Genomic DNA, 17,017 nt, shown 5'->3' with positions numbered 1-17,017 from the left:
TCACAGTAGTCCCACGAGTAGGCAGAGCACGGTCATTGGTGTTTATCAGAATTGGAGCTCTGGGATATAAATAGATAGTTTCAGGCCCTGCTGTTCTATCCTCCCAACCGGGCCTCCCAACTGAAACAGAGCTTCTTCAAGGGGGGCCTGCTTCTTGTGCCCATGCCATGCTGTGTTCACGTGGGCTCTGTGACGGGTTAGAGTGTTCTCCAGCACTGGATACTTTCCACCTCCAAACATGCTTTCACTCTTATCTCAGGGGAGCCCTGCAACAACTCTGTGAAGTAGGCCTATTTTATGGGTGGAAAAAGTGAGGCATAGAGTATTTACCAAAGGTCACAAAGTCACCGAAGCATCACAAATAAGAGTGTGAAGTAAAAGGTAGAATAATAATACAGATAACGACTGGACCACAGAATCCAGTCATGCTTTCGCCCTTCCCTGATCTCACTAAACCATGCTTTTAGGGGCTTAAAAACCAATTCTTGTTGCCTAGCCCACCACTCTGTCCTATCCTTTCATAAATCAGAGCCTAACTTCTGATATCGGAAATAACTTACTTCTGTCAAATGTAGAAGATGAAGCTGTTACCCTGAGTGACCGTCATGACAGAACAAAACCACGAGACCAGACCTCATTTATGGATAAATATATTAGCAAATAAATACATTTCTCAACATAGTGCCTGATTCAAGCGTCTTTCTGTCTGGTTCAGATATAAATACCCATGTGGGTGCCTAGGTGCTAGTTCCCCACTGACTTTGAGGGAAGAAGTTTCCCAGGTAGGGTCCTGTGCCCACTTAGCTCCCACATTCACATTCCAAATGGGATAATGCCTGAGGAGCCGGCAATAGTCCAGCTGCCCTGGGGTGAATGTTACCCTCAGGAGGCTCCTCAGCCCTTGCCCACTCGGGTACCAGCTACCCGGGCCAGATGTCCTGCATGCACAACCTCTTGCATGCACACCTTCCTGGGTGTCCCTGGCTTGTATGGCTTATCATGGGAAGCTGGGCCTTGGAGCCATCTAAACCCAAATGTCCCACTTTGCTTTTCCTGTGTTTTCCCCTGTTCCTCATCCCTGCTCTGAGAGAAAACTCCCAGAGAAGAATTCGTTGTTGTCCTTGTTCAGCTGTAATTCTGTCTTTTCTACCTTCATTCCATCCTCCCTCTTCTAGATGCAGTCCAGCAGAAATCCTCTTCTTTCCACCTACTTTAGGACTTTGAGATAGGTAATCTCCAGGAAAGAATTATTCCCTCCCCACTATCCCCACCCCCAGCCCCCAGAGGAACTGGGGCTGCTGGAGTGACGAGGGAGTTTGAAAGTCGGAGGCTTCATCCCAGGTTCTTCAGGGCGCAGTACCACTTTAGGGACAGAACTCCACACCCTGGCTTCCCAGAGCCTCCCCTCTGACTTAATATAGTGGATCTGACAATTAAGGACAAGAAGGGAAAAACATTCTCCCTTATGCACCAGGGCAGGTGCTGCCTGGAGAAGCTGCAGAGCCTCCCTTTTTAGGGCTCAGGGCTCACCTATGTTCCTGAGCCTTTTGCAAAGAAGGGAAATGATAAAAGCTGGGGTTGCTGCTGATGCGGCAGCTTTACCGAGGAGTCAAAGCTGGTGTGCAGGACTCACCCGAGAAAGGAGGTAAGAAGGACCCATTGGCGGGTATGCACATGAGACTTGGGATGAGGAAGGCCTGCTGGGCCTGGGGAAAGGAGCAGCACCTTTATAACACCTGTCTACCCATATCTAGCTTCCTGTTCTCAAAAAACAGCCTTTAAGGGAGCCAGCTGGTTGCCTGGCTGGACACAGACTTGCCGCCCTGCAGATGCATTCTGCACACAAGGTCCAGAGCTGGGAGCAGGGAACACCTGCCACCCACCATCACCACTCCTCTTCTGGAGGTTCCAGGGAGTCTGGCAAAAAAGAGGGCTGTTTTCTGAGGTCCTTTCTTCTCTCAGGAGCAGGACTCTGTGCCAGGTAGGGCCCGAGTCATCCGAAGCACGCTCTTGGTTGGAGCTAGGTCTGAGCATCTCACACAGCCTGTTCACACAGCTCCTCAATCTCCTCCTCTGAGCCTGCATTTAGAGAGAGGGGAGGAAAGAGGTCACTGAGGGTCAGGCCAGCCGCCTTCCTGTCCCACCTGTAAGACAGTATGGCTGGGAGAGAACCACAGAGAGGGAGGAGCAGGGAATGTGTCCAGAAGGGGCAATTAGACTGAAAGCTGGGAGGGGCCCCAGTTGGGATACAGGGGAGAGAAAAACAAAAAAGCTAAAGAAAGAGAAACATATATAGCAACCTGTGTGTTACAAATACTTACTATTCGCTCATTAACCCAATAAATACTTATTAAGCACTTGTGAATCTGGCCTGTTACCATGTGCCGAATAGAAAAATAAGCAGGGACCTGATTATCTTGTAGGAGAGAAGGTGTGCATGCAAAGGGAAATTATGCAGTGGGACAGGACTGGATCATAAGACCTTTCCTGGAAAGGGGACAGATCATGTTCAAGTGGAGCAATCAGGAAGGGCTTCCTGAAAGCGAAGATAAATGAGCTGGTCCTGCAGAAATAGATAAGAACTGGATTTATGGGAATAGGAAGGCAGCAGAATGGTCTGGGTTATAGGGACTGCAAGAAGTGTTTACTAGGTTTGGCTAAAGCATGGGGCAGGGGAAGGGAAGGGGAAGAGTGAAAAATAAAGTGGGGGGTGCCTGGGTGGCTCAGTCGTTAAGCGTCTGCCTTCGGCTCAGGTCATGATCCTAGGGTCCTGGGATCGAGTCCCACATCGGGCTCCCTGCTCGGCAAGAAGCCTGCTTCTCCCTCTCCCATTCCCCCTGCTTGTGTTCCTGCTCTCGCTGTCTCTCTGTCAAACAAATAAATAAAATCTTTAAAAAAAAAAGAAAAAGAAAGTGGGGAAGGAAGATGGGGGCTAGTTGGTGCTAGAGCCTTGAAGGCCAAACCAGGCTCAGTTTTTCTTTACTGCGGAGAAAACAGAACATGTGGAAATTTCTGGACAGCTTATTTGAGGAAGATGAGCCTGGCAGCAGCAGGCAAGCAGGGTCACTGTATGTGCAGGGCCCCCCCTTCATGGCCCTGTAAGAGGGGAGGGAAGAGCTAGGAGGCTCCTGCCTTGATCTTTAGGCTGCATCTAAGACGTGGGCAGGGGCCATCAGTTCTGAAGGAGAAGGTACAAAAGCTCTCAGGGACAGAGTTAACAGAACCCGGCACCGACTGGATTTGAGGAGCAGGGAAGAGGGAGGCGTCGAAACCAGTTCTAAGTACGGGAGAGGTGGTGGTCTGGCTCCAGCAGCCCTGAAAGCACACACGTGACAGGGTCCGAATGGATCGTCAAACACATGGCCAAAGCTTGCTTTGCATGGCTCCGTGGAAGCCATGATTTTCTCTACTGTAACTGTGTACATGCCTCTGACCCCACCGACCTGGATCTCCTGGTTGACAAGTTCCATGTCCTCAGAGCCTAGCCTGGAACCTACCCCATAGCAAGCATCCAATGCAGGAAGAAAAAAGGAGGGAAGGAGTGAATGAATGAGTGGTAACAGCTCTAGGTCTTGACTGTAGGGTTCCTAGACTGTGAGGTCTTATATTTCAGGACCTTTGGGTTCCCTTTTGGGGTGCCTAGTGATAGCTGTAGGCAAAGAGCTTTGTCATCCACACCATGGGAGACGATGGGAAAAATGGGGAGGGGTGCTCTGGAGGAGGAAGAGGAGCATTTGAACAAAGAAACACCCAGTTAAAATTGAGGGTTTACATTACCACAATTGGTTGTAATACAATTATCAGGGATGCACTGAGGCCCCAGGAAAATGAGGTTGGTCTTATTAACGGTGCTTAGATGGAAAGCCTTAGTTGTTCTTTTACCCCAGAGGGAGAGGAGAAACCCTAAGGACCCACAGGGATGCTGGGAACCACCCGTGATCTTTTTTCTTTTCTTTTTCCTTTTTTCTTTTTCTTTCTTTCCTTTCTTTCTTTCTTTCTTTTTTTTCTTTCTTTCTTTTTCTTTCTTTCTCTCTCTTTCTTTCTTCCTTCCTTCCTTCCTTTCTCTCTCTCTCTCTCTCCCTTCCTTCCTTCCTTCCTTCCTTTCTTTCTTTTTAATCATTTACATAGCTCTTGTCATATGGCCTAGTGTTATGGATATCTGCAATTATTTCTCCTACAAGACCTCATATTGCCCAGGATTATAGCTATCAGTAATTACTTCTCCGTGCTCTCCTCAAGAGCAAGGAACACTTGTTGGCCTTCTTTGTATTTAAAGCTGATAATTGGGGACACCTGGGTGGCTCAGTCAGTGAAGCACCTGACTCTTGGCTTTGGCTCAGGTCATGATCTTGGGGTCGTGGGATTGAGCCCCACGTCAGACTCTGCGCTCAGCAGGGAGTCTGCTTGAGGATTCTCTCCCTCTGCCCCTCCCCACTCTCTCTCTTTCTCTCTCAAATAAATAAATAAATCTCTAGAGCTGATAACTGTGTGCACAGCTTTACTAATTATTACAATATTGAAACACTTACATTGGAGCTGCTGCCTCAGACCACCTAGGTGCTTTCTGATGTTTCATCCACACGGGCGCTTCCCCTGAGCCCTCCCTCTGGTCTGGCAACTAAAGGACTATCAGCGGGCAGGGTCACAGCACTTCAGGCGCCATCCTGCGCTATGCCTGTTGTTCAGTATCTTGAATGCTACCCCACTGCCCCCTTCGCAGCTTCTGTCAACCCCTCGTTGGCTGACTTCCCCCAGGCTGCAGTGACCTCCGGTATCCTCTCCTCACCACACCCTCTTCCCCTGAAAACTCACCAGGCTGGGCTGGCGGCACCTGGCAGTGTGGGTAAGGGCATGGCCTGCCCTCTGGGGTGCCAGAACTCCATTCGGAAGGCCCCTCTCCGGGTGGGTGCGGTCCGAGGGACTGGCGCGGAGTCAGACACAGCCACACCGGCTGTGAACTTGAGTAACAAGGGCCTGGGCTTTCTGGTAGCAGCCTCCTGTCCAGGCCTGGAGGTCCAAAGATCAATGGGTGGGCCTCCGGGGACCAAGGGTATGCCAAGCTGGTACTGTAGTGGGGAAAAATCTGGCAAGCTGGGTGTGCAGTCAAGTCCTGGGGCCGAGAGGCTGGGGTGAGCTCTGAGAGGCCCGCCCGCCTTTTCCTCTGTGGGTGTCGAACAGGGAGGCTGGATTTCTGCAAATGGAAGAGGCTGCTGGGACTGGGGTTGGTGGCATCAGCTGGGCCTAGGGCCGCCTCCACGAGGGCCCTGGGCCGTTGTGGGTTGGGGAGCTGCCCCGAAGGGGCAGTTGGGTTGGATCTGGCAGCTTGCTGATCAGGGGAAGGCGGCTCTGGCTGGGGCTGTGTCCGAGGAATGACAGGCCTGGCCTGGGGGACCCCAGTTTCTGGGCCAGGCTTCCGGCCATGCCACTGGAAGCGTTTCTTGTAGTGGTGGTGCCGGTGGCGGTGGAAGTGGACGTGGCTGGAAACCTGGGTTTCCCCTGTGGGCACCACTGAGTCCAAAGACCGGGGCCGAGAGGTCACACTAGGCTGAGTCTCCTCCCCCCGGGGCTCCCCTTCCGGGCTGCAGTATACCAAGGGGTCAAAGTCACTGCTCAGGGAGCTGCGGAAGGTAGAGCTGCTGCCGTGGATGCCCTGCAGACTGATGTCTGTGCAGTTGACCACTGAGTCACTTGAGGAGCCGTGACAGGGCCCCGAACTGGAGTCACTGGCGGGCCCATCCGCCATGTAGCCACTGCGTTCTGTGCGGTAGCTTTCTCCAGAACCACTGCTGTCGTGAGGCCTGGCCCGGCGTGGGGGTGCTGGGCAAGCAGAGGGGTGCTGCGAAGTGCCTCGGAGGTGGCTCGGCCCCCAGCCCTGCGCATAGGGGTGCTGGGCCACTGCCAGGCGCTGCTGCTCCCCCGGAGCCCTGGGATGTGCAGCTCTGGGGAGACGGTGGTGCCGGGGGGCCGCACCTGGCTCCTGGGACGTTAGGAAGGGACCGGGTCGTGGGGGCCGGGCCACTGCACTCCGGGAAGGGCCCAGCAGGTAGGCAGCAGGTAGGTGGTAGTGGGCATGGCCAGGATGCTGGCGAATGAGGTGGAGTCTCCGGCCTGGTTCCTGGTAAGATCGAGAGGGTCCCAGGGACTGAGAAAATGAATCGCCCTCTGGAAGAAAGAACCAAGAGCATAGGTGTTTGAGTCCACAAACCTGTGGAAGGTGGCAGCACTACACCTATTCGAGCCACATAGCCTGCGTGTTCAGTCAGAGTTGGGGGACCAAGTTACACTCCTAATCTGCCTGTGCCCTGGGACGCCCGGTTCCTTCCAGTCAGTCTCTCTTCCCGGGAGTCCACTCTGCATGTCCATCCCTGCTCCTTCCACCAGCCCATGTGGGGCTCTTTCACTCAGGGCCACCACTGGCCCGTAGTGCACCTTTGGGTAAATTAGAAAAAGGCTCTCTTTCCTCAAGATACTTCACTTTCGTCTTTTAGGAAATTTTCATACTATCCTGGTTTTGTTAGAACAAGATACTTTATTGCCAGAAAACCAGAATTATAAATACACAAACTATCTAGGTTTAGGATCAACAAAGTTGTCATGAAAATACAATTTTTAAAGTAATAAAGAAGTCTATGATGTGAATGGTAGACCCCTTCATATGAGGCTCTCTTGAGCAGCACACAGCTTAAAGAACTATTAAGACAGACCTGCTTTCTCCTCAGCTTCAAGGCAACACCCTTCGTCAGAGGGCAGCCTTGTCCTAGACCCCTCTGGCTGCACACAGGGGACTGCTTGGCCCACCTCCTACCTACGATGTTGAACATGCAGAGAGGGCAGGTCCGATGCTGATGTAGCCAGGGGTCCACACACACACGATGGAACTCGTGGAGGCAGGAAATGACCCGTAGCTCCTGCAGAACACAAGGGGGTCCAAACCAAAGTGATCTGTAGCTACAGCAGTAGAACCAGGCCTCCCCTTCTTGCCATGACCTTCTTGTAAAATACCACATAGTAGAATAGAAACGGTAAGGGCTTTGGTGTCAGGTAAGCCTGGATTTTGCCACTTAGCTGCATGACCTTGGGCAAGTTCCTTAACAGATAGTTTTCTGCTCTAACATGAGGATAAAAACCGAATCTACCCCCACCGCGCGTTGTCGTGAGGCTAGAATGAGATCATGCATCCACAGCACCCACTGCAGAGGCTGGCACGCGGACAACACTCAACAAGGACTAGTGCCTTTCCCTGGAAGACCAGGAAGAGAGTCAGACCTCAGGGCTGTCCCCTCCCTCTGCCTCACGCAAGATACCCAGGACACAGGTGCCACCAGAGCACGTGCAGCGGCCTTCAGTGCCTCACCCGGCCTCCCACGCTCCAGCTCCCCTCCCCCGCCCGGTCACGGAGGGCCAGCACGAGGCCTGCCTTACCTGGCCCTCAGAGAACTCCTCCAGGCAAATGGCACACACGGGGGCTGAGCTGCAGCTGCTACTCGAGTCTGGACACTCAGCCCGAGCCCTCCTGCAGCTGGCCCGGTACCTCCTGGTGGCCAGCTGGCTGATGGCCCAGGCTGTTCGCTGCTGAAGGGGATCCTGGGAAGAGGGGTGGGGCTCAGGATAGGGCAAGGGCTCCTCTCCCCTCACCCCTGGACCTCGGGCTGCACTCGGTTCCCACCACCAGTGAGATCACATGGCCGACTGACTACCCCGAGGAGTCTGTCCCCTTCAAGCTCATACGTGGCCCTGCCAAGCCAGCCCAGTCCTCCCACCCCACCACCCCTCATCCATACCATCAAGCTTTCCTTTCCTTGATGGCCCAGGAGAGGTTTTTCATAGGCCCATCAAACTGAATTTCTAATCCCATTAACCACCCAACAACACACCCATCCTCCCCCCTTAAAACCTAAGTCAGATCATGGTACTACTTCTGCTCAAAATCCTCTAGTAGCTCCCACTTCACCAGAGTGCAAAAACACAGTCCTGCCAATGGCCTCAGCAGTCCAGCAAACTCCTGTCCTCACCTCCTGCTCTGCCCTCTCACTCGCTCTATTCCGGGCGCATGGCCCCCTAGCTGTTCCTCAGACATACTGGGCACGCTTGTGCCTCAAGGCCTTTGCCTCTACTGTGCTCTCTGTCCGATCACGCTCTCCCCAAATATCTGCACATCCGACACCCTCCCCCACTTAGGGTCTTTCCTGTAAATGCCACCCTCACAATGAAGCCTTCTCTGGCTTTGCTTTTACTAATTAACCCTGTCCCTTTACATTCCCTCTTCCTTCTTCTATTTTATTTTTCTCTCTGGCACATACCACCATCCAAAATACCACATAGATAATTTATTGTGTTTATTGTCCATCTCTTCCTATTAGAATGAAAGCTCCCTGAGGGAAGGGATCCTTTTGTTCACCGTGCTATCACCAACGCCTGGAACCGTGCCTGGTCCATACTAGGAGCTCTCGCTATTTGCTGAATAAATAAATGAATGGGCAAACCTATGTGGAGGGGCTGCTGGAGATCAACAAGTCAGATGCCAGGGTATTTAGATGTAAATGATTTCAAGAGCATAAGGGCACCTTCTTTCCTCCCTTTTCCCTTCCTGCTCTTTACCCTCCTGCACTCAGGAACATGCCCACTTCCACCAGGGAGCCCGCCCTGCTCACCGGCCTGCTGTGGTGGGGGCGGCACCGGATGCGCAGCACTGAAGCCAGGATGACCACAAAGATGGTGCCCACCACTGTCAGGAGGATCCACACATCATAATCTGGCTGGGGGAGTGAGCAGAGATGGAAAGAGTCATACTTCTGGAAGGAGCCGGGCCAATTTGAGAGAAACTCAGGTGCCGAGGAGACAGAGAGCTAGAGGTCCCCTTGAGTCTTCCAGCAGAGGGGATGAGGTGGGGAGGAACATGCAGGTGGGGCTAGGTGGTCCCTCTCTGCCCACAGGCACTCATAGGAGAGGGTCCTCCAGATGTCAGCTTCGAGAGATACTATCTGAAGACCCATGTGCTTGGGGAAAAGAGGAAAGGGACTCCCCTGCAGAGTGGGAGCCTCCCAGTGACCAGCTGGGTGAGATTTCTAGCTGGTGGAGAAACACCAGCCAGGGCCTCAGGGGCTGGGGGCCAGGGTTTCATTCTGGCTCTGCTACTCTGTGCCATGAAACCACAGAGCTGAAGACAACTTTACAACTCAGCTGGCCTAATCTATTCATTCTGCAGATGAAGCCTGGAGGGGGAAGAAACTTGTCCAGAAGCACATAGCTGGTGGATGAAGTTGAACTGTAGGATTTCTAAATTCTCTTTGGTTTCAGGAGTCCAAGGGCTTTTGATGGGAGTCGCCACAGGACAAAGTGGTGGTGAGGATGCATGCTAGGGCAGGGTCTGGAGACCTGGCGTGCTTACCCAGGTTGGGGGCTCCTTCAGCTCAATCCTAACGTGGGCCTTGCGGTTCTTGTACACAAACTCCATCAGCTTCTCGGCGTCCTTACCCCAGATCAACACCACCGGCCAAGTCAGCCCCAGGGGCTGCTGCAGCTGCAGGAGGGAAAGTGCCCGCAAGGGCTGCTGTGTCCTGACTTGTCTTTCCCCAGGTGACTTTATCTCCCTCCATCCAGCTCCCTCCTCAAACACCCCAATGTCCCTGGGTACCTGCTCAGCAGCAGCTCGATCCTCCGTGATGTCAAAAAGGACAGCGCTGGCTCCTCGCTCCCCCGCCATCCGGGCCTGCAGAGACACACAGCAGAGGTCCCGCTGAGGTCAGGGGAGGACACAGCCCATCCATGCCCTGGCCTCACCCTCACACGTCTATCCCTTCCTAGGACATTGCGTACACCGTATCTCTGCACACTCCTCTATGACACATGCAAGGGGGCAGTGGGACTAGGATCCCTGTCCTGCCCTGAGCTCACCCAGCTCCCACTGCCTTCAAGGCCAACATTCAATCCTTCCTTTTGTAATCGAATAAAGCCTTAACAAGGATTTAGTAGGTGCCAGGCAGTGGACTAGGCTCTAGAGCTAAGGACAAATAAGACATCTCCCTGCCCTCAAAGTACCACAGGTCTGCCTTCACTAAGAGCTGTGAGAACAGAAAGCAGGGAATGACCAGCACCCCCAGGGAGTGGGGAAGGGTGACCAGTCCCCAGTACAGAGAGAGAGAAGGGGAGAAAAGACAGATGGAGAGCTCCTTCAGAATAGAGCTGGGCTTTCCAAGGTCCAACCCTGCCTGATGAGAGGAGCCTGCAGGGCATCCCCCAAAGGCCTGGGACCCTGCTGCCACCCAAGTTCTCCATGGCAGAGCCCCAGGCTCAGCCTATTTCTTGGTGTATCTCTCCCTGCCACACTCTAGTTTGTCAACATGTTTCCTGGCTCCAATTCAAGGACTTAATGGGGTCCCCGTCCAGTGTTTTGTCCCTGCGCCCCCTCCCTGAGGTGGCACTGGAGATTCAGTGGGGAGGGACCTGAGGGGCTGTTCCCACAAGGGCACAAGTGTGCGTGCGTGCTTGCCAAGGCTCCAAGAGCAGGCGTGGGGCAGCAGAATCTAGCCAGGCAGGCAGAGCAGAGCAGAGCCAAAAAGAGAAAAAAGGCTTGAATCTAGCAGCTCTGGGTGTGGGGTAAGAGAAGGGAGATAAGAGCAAGGGCTGGGTGGAGGCATAAGGGCAAAGGAGCAAGACAGATGCTACCCTGCCTCGGCGTCGGGCCGCCCTGCCCAGCACCACCACTCGCCAGCCTTTCTCCCCAAAGCCCAGGCTCATCTTGTAAGGGTATCAGGCTGGGACCTCGTGCCCCTGGGGGCCTGCTGAGTCTCTGGGGCTGGGCTGCAGGCACTGAAGGAGTTAATCCCTCTGCCAGCAGCAGTGGCAGGCGGAGGAGCCTACTCACACGCTCAGGCCTTTGATCTCTGCTTTCCTTCCCTGGGGAGAGCCTGTCTGGGCAGGTCTCCTGCCTGGCAGGCCCAGGGAGCGGCTCCTGGCTCCTGCTCCTCACTCCCCAGGAGGCAGCAGGGACCAGGGGGCCCCTCAGAACAGCCTACAGGCAGGGGAGCCTTGGAAGGTGGTGGAGACACTCTAGTGAGGCCCTGTTTGGGGTCAGGAGGGTGACTTTCCCCCTTCCTCCTTCCCTCCCTCCCTGAGTTGCTGAGGAGCCCGGCTGGACCATTGAGCAGCACCCAGGCCCAGCCCAGGCCCAGGTTGGCCAGCCTAACTGACTGGAAGTTCACAGGACTCCAGAATGGAATTGCTGAAGAAATTGAGAGGTCTTAGCCTTCGGTGTCCTCCTGCCCACTTACTCCCAGGAAGTCCAGCCCCAGACAAAGAGAAGCTCTCCAGGCTTCAGGAACCCCCAAGCCAGGGTACGGGAGCAGCCCCAGAGGACAAGGAGAGGGGCTCCCACTGCTAATGTCACAGTCTAGGACTTGGCCAAGGCATGGGGAGGTCACCCCAGTAGTGAAAGATTTGACTCCTGGATCTCGCATGCTGCCAAGTCCTCATGTTTCTCATGCCCAGATTGAGACCCTACACCCAACCCAGCCTGGAAGAGCATGAGGGAAGCGCACAGTCTTCCTTCTCCAGAGATTTTCTTACTTTCCCCAGCCCCCCTCTCTTTGAAGGATTGGGGTAGGAACAGTGGAAAGTAATTACCATGATGTTCAAACACCCCAGCCCATTACAGCCCATAATTACAAAGTTGTAAAAGAGATCAAAGAGAGCATACTGGCCAACAGGGGAAACAAACAGGACTTTCAGGCAGTGGGTACCTGTGTCCAGAGTTCTAGGAATCAAACAGCAAGACTTGGGGCCAGATGGCAGCCCACACTCCAGTCTATCTGCACCCAAGGAAATGGGAGAGAGGGAGAGAAAGAAGCACTTCTTGGGAGACTGGAATCTGGAAGGTAGAGAGGGTGGGTGGGCCCTCTGCATGGGAAGACTGGGCTAGAAAAACAATGCAGAGATCTCTTCGGGAGCTGCAAAGAATCAGCCAGCCCCCTTGCTGGCTGCCCACGGCCTCTAGCCACCGGAACCAGTACACTGCGGGAATTGTACATGACCCTCTTCTCCTCTGCGGGCTGTAGGTTTCCTCTCTGGACACAGTGGCAGTCTCTGTCATCTTCTCCTCATCAAAGACTGACCGAGTACCTACTGTGCCCAGGGCACCAAGCCAGGGAAGGCCAGGCCCTCTAGAACAACTCATCATCTAGTTGTAGAGACAAGTCATATACATAATATAATGTTGATAACGTTCTAGAGTACAAATGAATGAAATAGGCCAATAGTTCACAAATCTTTCTTCACTGCAGAAAGCCCTTCCCTCCACTCCCCCTACCACACACACACACACACACACACACACACACACACATGATCTGACACAAATCTTCAATACACAATAAAAGTGAGCTGAGTTTGAGGATGGGGGTGGAGTGAAGAAAGAGCCTTGGTTTTCCCCTCCCCTAAAACCTGGTGTGTAAAGCAGACAGAGACCCTGACAGTGTGCCAGAAGAGAGGGAGTTCTGCCCCTAATGGGCTAGCTGGGCTGGGCCAGGCAGGAAAGATTCAGTAGTAGAGGTGGAATTCACCTGGGCTCGAAAGCAAGGGTAGGAGGAAGGAGAAGGGATATAACCTATATTGAGACCCGCTCTGCCCAGACTGCTCAGGTTTGAGTCCTGAATTTGCTACCAACTATTAGCTGTGAGACTTTGAGCGTGTCACTTAACTGCTGTATGCCTCAGTTTTCCTTTCTGTAAACTGGGGATAATAATAGGACCTACTTCACAGGGTTGTTTTGCAGACTATATAAATTAAACCACATAAAGCCTTACAATAGTACCTGGTACATAATTAGTGTCCCTTAAGTATTAGTTATTGTCATATCAGCTATTACTACATGTTTTGGGTACATGAGTTCATTTACTCCTCACAACTCTATAAGACAGTCCATCCAGTTTTGAGTTGAGAAAACCGAGGCTCAGAGAGACTGAACAACTTGCCCAGCATCACACAGCTGAAAAGCAATGGAGGCAGGATTCCCACTCAGGACTTCAGTCTTCCAAGTGCCTGATTACCAGGTAGTGGTCTCTACGGTGAGAGAGGCAGGGCCTTGCCTCCAGAGCCAGCTACTTCCACCAGGTGGAAGGCCACTGCTCTAGTCCAGGCATGAGGTGTTTAGGGCCTGGGTAATCACAAGGATGGCTGTGGAGTTGCTAATAGAGAAACAGAAACCAATTTGGATGACTAGATAGGCGGGGGTGGGGGGGTGGGGGGCAGTGACAGGAATGGAAGAGTCCAGAAAAATTATGGTGAGGGTTTCAGAGAAGATCAAGAGAGGTGCCAATGAGAGAAAAAACCCTATCTTGTTAACTATAAAAGCATGGGATATTGATGACAATAGTAATAATTGTGATCCTTTATTGAGTGATTCCTATGTGCTTGGCATGGGACTGAGAGCTTCTATCTGCACTGTCTCATTAAGTCCTCATAACTATTTTATGATGTAAGTCCCATTATTGTTCTGCTTTTACAGATGAGGAAACAAGAGGCCCAGAGAGGTGAGCTAAAATGTCCAGGTCACACTGAGGGGCAGTGGAGATGCCCGGCTTCAGGCCCAGGGCTGTCTAGCTCAAGAACCCAAGCTCTGTTGATGGTGATGACACCACTCATACTAATAGATATTCCTGAGCAGAGCTGATTGAAGTCAGCAGTTTTCAAGCTTTTATCGCTAAAACCCACCTTTCCCCTATGCCTCCCATGAGCCATGTATTTTTTATTTTTTAATTATCTTTAAAGATTTTATTTATTTATTTGAGATAGAGAGCAAGAGAGAGCATGAGCAGGGAAGGGGCAGAGGGAGAGGGAGAAGCAGACTCCCCGTTGAGCAGGGAGCCCGATGCAGGACTCGATGCAAGGACCCTGGATCATGACCTGAGCCAAAGGCAGACATTTAACCGACTGAGCCACCCAGGCACCCCGAGCCATGTATTTTTTTTAATGTTTCACCAAACTAACTGCATTTATTATGTACAATTTATTTTCCTATGAGATAACTTGTAACCAAAAGCAACAAATATTTTAGTTAAGCTTGTGGGACTTATGAAATCTTGGAAGTAGCTCAGAGACCTCCATTACTACCTTCACAGACCTCCTTTGGGCCAGAGGACCCCAGGTAGGAGCTGCTCGGTGAGGTCAAAGGATGAGGCCTGAGGGAAGCCTTGGACCTGACCCGTTGGAGAACTCTGGGCGAGAGCTCGCCCACAGAAGACGAGGAGAAGCCCCGCCCACCGAGATGAGGAGAAGCCCCGCCCACTGAGACGAGGAAGAACGTCCGTATGAAGAGGCTGAGGAGCGTGTGCGGGGGCAGGAAGCATGAGCGGCGACTGCAAAGGCTGTGGAAGAAAAACAGGTGCCAGGGCAGCAGCCAAGGCACTTCTTCTGAACCCCTAATGGTTTTTTGTTTCTGTATTTGTTTTAGCTCAGGCACTATTTGGTACTTGACATACATCATTTTTATCCTCACGATGATCACTGGGGTAGAAAATAAAAGCTCCATTTTATGGCGGAGGAAACAAAGGCGCAATACGGCCCAGTGCCTCAAAGAGCACCGACCACCTGCTCCTTGACTCCCGAGCTTCTGGGCACGTGCCTTATTCCTCCCCCAGGAGTGGGCTCCTCCAAGGGCCAGAAGGAACCCTCCCGCGTGGAGGGCATCCTGCCGTGGCCCAGTGTTCCCAGGTATGGGAAATCATACACTGCTCTAGAAGAACAGCAGAGCTTCTCTGAGCCCTTCTTCCCCCATCTCTCCCCCCCCCACTCCATCTCACACACACACACACAGGCGCGCACGCACACTCTCTGCCCTCACACTCATACTACCAAACACTAGGCACTCATCTACCAAATGAATAAATGAATGACATTTGCCCTATCCTGTAAAACAAGGGAAGTGAAATAGCCAAAAGCAGGGTAGCTTCAATCTAACAAAATTCTGCTGCCATTAAGGACCCACACAGTCTTTTTTTTTTTTAAGATTTATTTCTTTTTTGGGGGGAGCAGAGGGAGAGAGAGAATCCTGAAGCAGACTCCCCACTGAGCGCACAGCCCAATGAAGGGGGGGCCCACGTGGGGCTTGATCTCACCACCCCAAGAACATGACCTGTGCTGAAACCAAGAATCGGCCACTTAACGAGTCACCCAGGTGCCCCAAGACCCACACAGTCTTGCACAGAAACCATGCTCTTCCCTTTTCCAGGTGTATCCTGGCCCCCATTTCCCACATCCCCACGTGGCCCCCTTCTGCATCAGCATGGCCAGCCTGGCAGAGTATCTTCACCCACAGGGCACCTGGGTGGCTCAGTCAGTAAGCGTCTGCCTTCGGCTCAGGTCATGATCCCGGGGTCCTGGGATCAAGCCCCACATCAGGCTCCCTGCTGGGCGGGAAGCCTGCTTCTCCCTTTCCCACTCTCCGTGCTTGTGTTCCCTCTCTCGCTGTGTCTCTCTCTGTCAAATAAGTAAATAAAATCTTTAAAAAAAAAAAAAAAAGAGGGGCGCCTGGGTGGCTCAGTCGTTAAGCGTCTGCCTTCGGCTCAGGTCATGATTCCAGGGTCCTGGGATCGAGCCCCGCATCGGGCTCCCTGCTCAGCGGGAAGCCTGCTTCTCCCTCTCCCACTCCCCCTGCTTGTGTTCCTGCTCTAGCTGTGTCTCTCTCTGTCGAATAAATAAATAAAATCTTTAAAAAAAAAAAAAAGAAGAAGAAGAATATCTTCACCCACGTGTGGGGCCACATTCAGAATCCCGTCCACAACCCTGCCCCCCTTGGTGGGCTCGCGGAAGAACGCAGGCTGTTTCCTTGGGACTCCTGGCTCAGGAAGCAGACCTCAGGAGGATCAGGAAACCCCCAGGGGGATCTGGGCCTGAGCACAATGAGCAGGCGCGCTGGCTAGGGCTGGGGACCATCAGCTTCCTCTTTTACCACACCGGGGAGCTGGACCCCTTGCCCCACATCGACCTGAGTCTGCCGCACAGAATCTAACTACACTCTGGCTTAGGTCACCATGAGAATCTTCTCATATACATTCAGTGTTCCCAGACAGAATGGGAGGCAACAGGGCAGGGAGATTAAAAGCCCAGGTTTGGGAACTAGACAAGGCTTAGGTCAAATCCCAGCTCCACCCCTTCCTAGCTATGTAACCCTTGCAAGTTACTTAGTTTTCTTTTTCTTTTTTTTTTTTTAAAGTTTCTTTAGTTTTTTAGTAATCTCTACACCCAAGGTGGGGCTCGAACTCACAACCCTGAGATCAAGAGTTGCATGCTCCACTGACTGAGCCAGCCAGGCGCCCCAGTTACTTCAGTTTTCTGACCCTCACTTGTCTCACATGTCAAATAGAGAATAAAAATGTCTAGCTTTCCTGATCGTTGCACAAAGTAAACGAGATAATATAGAGAGAATCTGTCCCACCTGGCCCATGGTCAGCGCCAGAGAACAGTAACGTTAGAGCAGGGATCACAAATACACATGTTCACAGGGCCTCTGAGGTAGCAGGCCAGGGAGGAGCGCGGCAAGCCGGAGAGCCCAGGCTGGGGGGAGGGGGGGACAGCTGCCGCCAGTCCCAGCCAGCCGTGCCCCATGGAAATGCGGAGCCCCCCGTTCGCCATCTTGGAGGAAGAATGTGAACTGTTTACGGACAGGGCAACAGCTTCTGTTTCTGCTATTCTTGCATATGTTCAGGTAGTATTTCTGAGAGGTGGAAAAGCCCTTCAGCTGACCCCTCCTTGCTCTGATGCTGGGCAGGAGAAGGGGTCTAGGAACTTCCAGGTGATGGGGGAGGTTATGGGGTGGGGAGCATGCCCTAGATGACAGTCAGAAGGTTCTGCTGGTAGATGGTGGTTGGTGGGGAAAGGACGGGGGCCTGAATTTCCACCCCTCTCAGACCCGTGATGAGTTAAGAAAACCTGAGTGAATTGGGCACATCACTCCTAGGCGACAAGGGGACAGAGAACAAAGGGGCCTCTCGCAGCCTGGAGCTGGGTGAAGTTCAGAGTGTGT

General features: G+C 52.7%; 1 protein-coding gene across 1 annotated transcript in view; it reads right to left on the bottom strand.

Annotated features, from left to right (window-relative positions):
• Window positions 1–634: 634 nt before the first annotated feature.
• The window catches only part of RNF43 (ring finger protein 43), a 63,725-nt gene continuing 47,342 nt past the window's right edge, over window positions 635–17,017 (bottom strand). The window contains exons 3-9 of the mRNA XM_036086659.2: window positions 9,635–9,709; window positions 9,389–9,520; window positions 8,652–8,756; window positions 7,423–7,584; window positions 6,806–6,908; window positions 4,813–6,162; window positions 635–2,079 (exon numbers count right to left, since the gene is read on the bottom strand). Of these exons, the coding sequence (XP_035942552.1) occupies window positions 2,036–2,079; window positions 4,813–6,162; window positions 6,806–6,908; window positions 7,423–7,584; window positions 8,652–8,756; window positions 9,389–9,520; window positions 9,635–9,709 (1,971 nt within the window). The 3' untranslated portion in view covers window positions 635–2,035. The remainder of the gene's footprint in view (window positions 2,080–4,812; window positions 6,163–6,805; window positions 6,909–7,422; window positions 7,585–8,651; window positions 8,757–9,388; window positions 9,521–9,634; window positions 9,710–17,017) is intronic.

Source organism: Halichoerus grypus, chromosome 2 (assembly GCF_964656455.1).
Source record: "Halichoerus grypus chromosome 2, mHalGry1.hap1.1, whole genome shotgun sequence".
Lineage (NCBI taxonomy): Eukaryota > Metazoa > Chordata > Mammalia > Carnivora > Phocidae > Halichoerus > Halichoerus grypus.
This window is presented reverse-complemented; position numbering and strand designations above follow the sequence as displayed.